The 7,121-nt window shown below is 42.0% G+C and overlaps 1 protein-coding gene across 3 annotated transcripts; it reads right to left on the reverse strand.

The window, feature by feature from the left end:
• Positions 1 to 303: 303 nt before the first annotated feature.
• On the reverse strand, positions 304 to 6,286 carry LOC103653932 (calcium-dependent protein kinase 5). Of its 3 annotated transcripts, none has more exons than XM_008680734.4 (8): positions 5,188 to 6,286; positions 4,254 to 4,397; positions 3,921 to 4,073; positions 3,575 to 3,690; positions 2,953 to 3,120; positions 1,810 to 2,034; positions 896 to 1,066; positions 304 to 796 (listed from the first exon to the last, which is right to left on the reverse strand). In XM_008680734.4, exons 1-7 carry the CDS (start codon positions 5,942 to 5,944, stop codon positions 941 to 943), a joined length of 1,689 nt encoding a protein of 562 aa, XP_008678956.1. In that variant the 5' UTR covers positions 5,945 to 6,286; the 3' UTR covers positions 304 to 796; positions 896 to 940. The 3 variants fall into 3 exon arrangements, with proteins under 3 accessions (XP_008678956.1, XP_008678955.1, XP_008678957.1); XM_008680735.3 differs by having other exon boundaries at positions 323 to 807; XM_008680733.4 differs by having other exon boundaries at positions 320 to 1,066.
• Between the last annotated feature and the right edge of the window lie 835 nt (positions 6,287 to 7,121).

Raw genomic sequence — 7,121 nt, forward strand, 5'->3', positions numbered from 1 at the left:
TAGCTAATAAACATAGCACAAAACTCGGAACCCTAATCTACTCTGCGCACGCACGGACCGTCCGGCCCACAGGCGCGGACTGTCCGAACCGCGGACTGTCCGGCCTCAGAGCCGGACCATCCGCGTGCTCCTTTTGGTGCCAAACAGAATTCAATAGGGGTTTAAGTTTTCAAATTAGCCCTTAGTCGGATGATACAAGGGGAGTCTAGCTAATAGAGCTATTAGTTGGCTTTTCCATGCCAGTAGCCAATAGTTGGATGGATGGATCCCAAGACGGCGTGTGACGCATTGCACCAAACAATGAATGAGCGAAAGCAAATGATTAAGTATGACATATGCTTGAGCCAGCTTGAAATTCCTATTTATATCAGGATGTCGAATATACACGTTTACACGTAGAGAAGTTTTTTTTTTTGGCGTGATGGCCCAGCTGCATATGAAAACTTGCAATTAGTGAGGGCAACAGGAACGTTTGGTTTCCTCGCCAAGACGCCAAGCGCTTGCCTCGCCTGTCTGGACAAAATCCAGCCTGTTTGTGTTTGGATTGGATTCTTTACCATCTGCCTCGTTTCCCGTGCCGTAAAGATTTTTCCATGCTTGGCCAGGTATCAGGTGAGCCGCTTCAGCTTGCCTCGGCTGGCGAGGGTACCCTTGCCCAGCTAGGTTAGGTGAGGCAAGGGCACAAGAAAATCAAACACGCCCGACGTCTACGAACATTTGCAATCCAACTAACGCATAACAATTCACACTTCTCATCGAGGAAAGAGCAGGAGTTGAGTTACCCTACCCGGAATTCCTGAAACAACCCTACAATGCTTCAACAGATATAGCAACCAAAAAATGTAGGCAGAATTCGTGTAGGAAAGGATTAGAAGAAGCTTTCCGCAGCCCGTACCAGGCGTTCTCTCATACTGCAACAAATTTCTTGGATGCTCAGACTTCAGAGGGCACCAGCAGGCGTATCCCTCATGCTTATGTTCAAGCTGTTTCTCATCGTTCTCCTCCCAACTCCCATATTGCCCTTTGTCATCATGGCAACAAATTCCCCGTAATCAATGCGCCCATCCTGATTAAGGAAAACAGAAAAAGGGCAGTTACTGTACATGTTGAAGCAGTAGGTCTGAACCTGTTTGGTTCAGCTTTTTTCTGACCAGCTTTTCTGAAAATCTGGCTGTGGGGAGAATTTGGCTGTGGAAAGAATCTAAGTATCATTATAATTACGTGTGGAGGAAGATAAAGTTGTTCATAGGGCTCAGGATTTAGAAAGTGACAAATTCCTACTATTACAACGACTCAACCGATTATGTGTTTATGTTGATTTTGGATGGTTTTTGCCCCAACGAATTTTATAGAAACTGGTTGAAAAGCTGAGTGTTTGGCAGTCCGCAGCAGCTTTTGGTGGTCAGAAACTGCCAGAAGCCGAAACAAACAGGGCCATATATACTGTGTGCACAATGCAGAAGTTGTAAACATTTTGATTTAGTCCTATACTGAAGAAATACCACAAGCACAAATGGGCAAGGGAATTTACAGGTTGCACAACGACGAACAAATACTGTACATGTTCAGGTCCTTTTACACCAACCAGTAAGCGTTCAGATCATATTCTCCCAAACAGATATTGTATGTTATGCAGTTCAGGTATATATATCAGCAATCATTCTTGTCCAAGGATGGCTACAAATGCAACATTTTCTTGCTTCTTTAAAAAGTACAACCAAATGAGATTCAGTGCAACCTTTATGCATGGGATAACTAAAATATAAACCCAAACTAATGCAAATTAACATAAGAAACCAATATACTTACATTATCCTGGTCAGCTTCTTTAATCACATCATCAAGAAAAGCAGCTGGCATGTTATGCTCTTTGCACGCTTGTTGAAGCTCATCCACAGTAATGTAACCACTGCCATCTTTGTCAAAATACGAAAATGCTGCAACTAGATGTTCCTCACGTTCCAGTTTATTGAGGTGCAATGTAGCAGCAATGAATTCTATATAATCAATGGTCCCACTGTTGTCTATATCCGCCTAAATGATTCAAATAAAACAAAGGTAACTAATTATCATGTCGTCTAATTCACTCTTTAGGATTAATACTAAAAACTAATTCTTGGTGGTAATCCCCACTCTGAGATTCGTAAAAAAAAGAAGCGATCATTCTAAAATCCGTACTTTTTCATTATAAATTATCAGACATTTTGTTTTTTCTAGATACATTGTTTTTATTATGCATTTAGACATTGTGTATGTCTAAATACATAGCAAAAGCTATGTATCTATAAAAGCCAAAAAAAAACTTATAGTTTGGAATAGAGGGAGTACATCATAACTCAGTGTCTATATGGAGCTTTTAATAAATTATAAGTATAACAAAGTCTTTTAGTCCTAAGCAAGTTGGGTAAGCTACAGTTGAAACCCAACCAAAGCCACAAATCAAGGTTCAGCCTTTTAATGGATCATAAGGAGATGCAAAATAAAAATGGCTTTCATGCACATGGAGTAGTAACATATAATCAAGTTCATTAGAAATAAAATCATTGATGTTTAAAGGAAATTTTAGCCATGGAATGCCTGAAACATGAAACACTTTCTTGTAGCCAAGACATCACAGTATAACAAAAAGATGAAAATGATAAAACCTTATTCAGTCTAAAAAATCTGAAATGCATCAGTCAATGCAATAGCTTTCGGTCAAGAGATCTTTAATATCCAAAACATTCCAGCTCTGGCAAATTTAAATATCACCTTAACGCTAGGAAGACAAGAACAACATACATGTCATGCCATATTTCCTAATCCAAGAATAATGATCATATCGTGCAAGAAAAATCTGCTGGCAAAAGCTTAAAGGCAATGCCCTTTTCGTTAACAAACTAAAGATGTCTCATAGCAGATCCAAAACAACAAAAAATGTCCTAAGCTATAATTGATATTCAAAAAACTTACCGCCTCCATGAGATCACGAATTTCAGTATCCTTTAATGTGGAGCCATACTTTCTCAATCCTTCCTTCAGTTCATCATATGTAATTGCACCGCTATTATCTGTATCCATTGCCATGAACATTTCCTTCAGCCCTGCAATCTCCTCCTCCGAAAGGCTCTCAGCAATTACCTGGTCGAAGTAGAATAAATACAAATCCTCTATTAATAAAAAAAACAATAAAGCTGCTCGAATACAATGCATCAGCATGAGGACAATACCAACATAACATATACTAAAACTACTAATAGCCTTGGGCTGGTAGCAGTTGGTAATCTTAGGTAAAGATGGCAGATCAGTTGCAGATAATGGAACCCAGTTGATTTATGTAAATAATTAATCATGTAAAGCAATAATAAAAAAGCATGTAATATAATAGTGGAAACACTAGCCTTTACAAGACAGTTCCTATAATATAGAATAGAAAAAAGAAGAAACAAAAAATTAAGCACATATGCAAACGGCATGAACTTCACTGTTATGCAGCCAGGCAGGATCAAGCATTATGAAGGCCAATGAACCATTGCTATATCTATGTAAAAAAACTATAAACTCCACCCAAAATAAAAATAAATAAATGCCTTACCTGCAAAGCCATCTTCTTTAACTTGTTCATCGCTGAGAACTGCTTGATGCGTGACAGGACAGCTGGATCAAGAGGACGATCAGGAGCAACTCCATGGTCACAAATCCATGGATGACCTGAACACAAGAAAATTGGATTTGTTATCAGAACAATTGTGCAGATATTAATACTGGGCATTAAAAAAAGTGAATGCACAGTCATTGTTCACAATTTCAAGTAGCCATGCTTAGCATATACTTTGTATCAGCACAACAGAAATGTACAGAAGAACAGTATATTCAACTAACCAACGAAACTAGTAGAGAAAAGGGAAGCAACAAACTCTGTACAGGTGAAACTAACTAACATAGAACTTCATGTGCTGTTAGGCGCTCTGATGGGATAGGATTCAGCATTCTCCTTATAAGATCCTTCGCACTCTCAGAGATCACAGGCCAGGGATCCAAATCAAAATCAATTACACCTTTCAGAACAGCATCGAAAATTCCTTGCTGTGTCTCTGCAATGAGTACATTTAGACAATCAGTCTAGAAGAGGAAAAGATCTGTCCATTAAAAACTGACTTTGGACCTTTGGTAATCAAGGGTCAATAGAATGTCAATACCTCATGTAAAACTATTAGACTTTGAACAGCAAACATTTTACTGAAAATAAGAAGGAAACAAAGATGAAGTTGTACCTGCCCAAAATGGCGGTACACCACATAGAAGTATGTAAAGAATAACTCCAGCTGTCCACACATCAGCTTCTGGTCCATATCGTTTGCGCAGCACTTCTGGAGCTACATAGTAAGGGCTTCCCACAACATCGGTAAAAATTTGACCTGAAATAAATAAACAAGGGGAAACATGGTTTACGATCTGCAGCAAGCAGCATTGAACGTGAACTTCAATATCCTAATCAAAAGAATGCATTTGCACAAGAGAACAAGGGAAAAAAGATTTAAAGAGATAGTAGAATAACGTTTCAAGTAAGCAAATGAATGTCAGTTTGAATTACATCAAAACTTGCCTTCAGTAATAGAAAAATAGTCGAAATACTTTGCCAGTAATTTCAGTGACATTATCTAGAATAAAGTTTTTTTCAGTAACGTTTTCCCCCTTTCAATGCATCTTGAACAATGTTTTGCAAGTTCTCTCAGTAACATATAATTGTCATGATTATTTTGGAACAGTAAAAATGAAAGTGGTCCACAATCGCAAACCACTACATAACAATCAAAAAATATGTTAAGTGCTCAGCACACACTAACGATTGCAGTGCACAATAAATCTACAGAGTTACAGTGGCATAACTCTCGAAATTGCAAGGAGACAAACTTTGGGTACAGCATTTCCTTCAATAGTAGAGATTCTTGACAGCCAATATCACTCTCGGTTTCGCTTTTAACTCATTTTATTGTTTTCTGTTCCTCTCACCTCACCTCATTGTAAACATCTACAAGGACTTGTCCCATTGTAATTACATAACACTAGCAATTAAAGTTCAGGTGGCCTATTCAGCGTTTATTCTTTTTTAATCAAATCATTGCAATGCAGGCTATATCGATACTTCACCAATTTAGCATCAAGACAAAGCAAGCACACTGAACACAGCCCCTCAGGGTGACTCACCAGGCTTGAAGAACACGGAGAGGCCGAAGTCGATGGCCTTGAGCGACATATCGTCATCCTTGTTCGAGAGCAGGAAGTTCTCTGGCTTGAGATCCCTGTGCATTACCCCGAGCGAGTGGCAAGCCTCGACGACCCCAACGATAATGCGCGTGAGCTCCGCGGCCTTGCGCTCGCTGTAATGCCCCCGCTGTATGATACGGTCGAAGAGCTCCCCGCCCGCGCAGAACTCCATAACGATGTGGACGTACAGCTGGTCCTCGTACGCGCCCTTGATGGCGACGACGTTCCGGTGGCCAGCCAGGTGGTGCATAATCTGGATCTCGCGGCGCACGTCCTCGACATCCTCCTTGGTGATGAGCTTCCGCTTGGCTATACTCTTGCAGGCGTAGTCCACGCCCGTGGCGAGGTCCGTGCAGAGGTAGGTGGTGCCGAACTGCCCCTGCCCCAGCTTGCGGCCGAGCGCGTAGTGGTCGCGGAGGCTCGGGGTCGGGTGGCCCAGCACGTTGGCCGTGAGCTCCGCGGGGGCCGGCACCCCGCGCCGCATGCCTGGGGCGGGGGGCGGGGCTGACCCGTCCGCCGCCGCTGCAGCCTGGGACGGACGCGTGGCTCGCTTCCCGTTCCCATGCGGCGAGGGTTCATCGGCGGCCGCGGAGGTGGCGACAGGTGAGTACCCCGGCGCGTCACGGCGCTGCGACGCGCTGCCGCGGAAGCTGGCGAAGTACTTGGATCTAAGCGTGACGCCGCACGTGTTGCCCATCACACTCTCGGCGCGAGCGTGGGCGCGAAGGCGAGGCCGATCACTCTCTCATGTACCTCGGCCTCTCGCGGGGTTTAGGGGGGAGAAGTCGCGGCGAGGCGTGGACACGAGACGCGCGGGCGTGGGCGTGGGCGATGGAGATGGAAAGGGGCGAGCGCCTCGGATGTGAATTGGGGTCGGGGCTTGAATGTTGGCGCAAGTGGGAGAGAGGAGCCCGGCGAAGCCGGAGCAGGGGGGACGGGGATGAGGAGGGTTCACGGCGGCTTCGCGGTCAGTCGGTCACGCTGCGAGGAAAGCGAAGCGAAGGCTGCTTTGCTGCAGTCGCGCTGTGTGTGCCGCTGCTCCGGCTGGATCGGAGGAGGATATACAATTGCCATTGTCAGGTCGCTGCTACCAGCTAACCAGCGTATGCCAAAATATCCAGTCAATGAAAGGTTTTGGCCGGTTATTTTCCTTGCCGGTATTGAAAAGGTTCTTTATTTTTTTACAGCTAAGGTTTTCTTTTATTTAGGACGGGTTTGGATTAACTTTCTAAACGGTAAAAATTTAAAATCTCAACCAAACAGGTGCAATAATAAAAAAAAATCTTAAAAAGCTATATATTCCTCTATTTCAATTTAGAATCGTCTTCTATTCAATATTTTTTTAGATTCTTACAATCTATGTTACTAAGCTATCATGTTGTTATAAAATCTATAGTTGATGCTTGTTTTAACCAAACATAGTTTAGCTTTTTCATAAACGTCAGCTCACAACAACTTTCCCATATCGATTTTCATAAGTTGAACCATACAAATTCTTAGCCACTTGCCTTACTTGTTGAGTGACTTTATCTCTAAAAAGTAGCTCGCATATGTTTGCAAAAAATATATATTATAAGGTACTTTACATTCTCTAGATATATAGTGTTTTTCTTATTTAGATATTCAATTTGTTTATATATATATATATATATATACACTGTAAAAAGTATTTATATGCTAACAACAAATCATGAGCATCAGATCTATCATCTATAGCTTAGAACAATCACACCACCTCTTCTCTAGACAGGTCCTATTCTATGAAAATATTGGTGGATTTTTATAAACTAGTATAAGAGAGAAGGTGAGTTTGCACTCAGCCGTAGATGGTGTATTCAATAAACAAAAAATGATGTTAGCATTTTAATCTTTTT

Source organism: Zea mays, chromosome 4 (genome assembly GCF_902167145.1).
Source record: "Zea mays cultivar B73 chromosome 4, Zm-B73-REFERENCE-NAM-5.0, whole genome shotgun sequence".
Lineage (NCBI taxonomy): Eukaryota > Viridiplantae > Streptophyta > Magnoliopsida > Poales > Poaceae > Zea > Zea mays.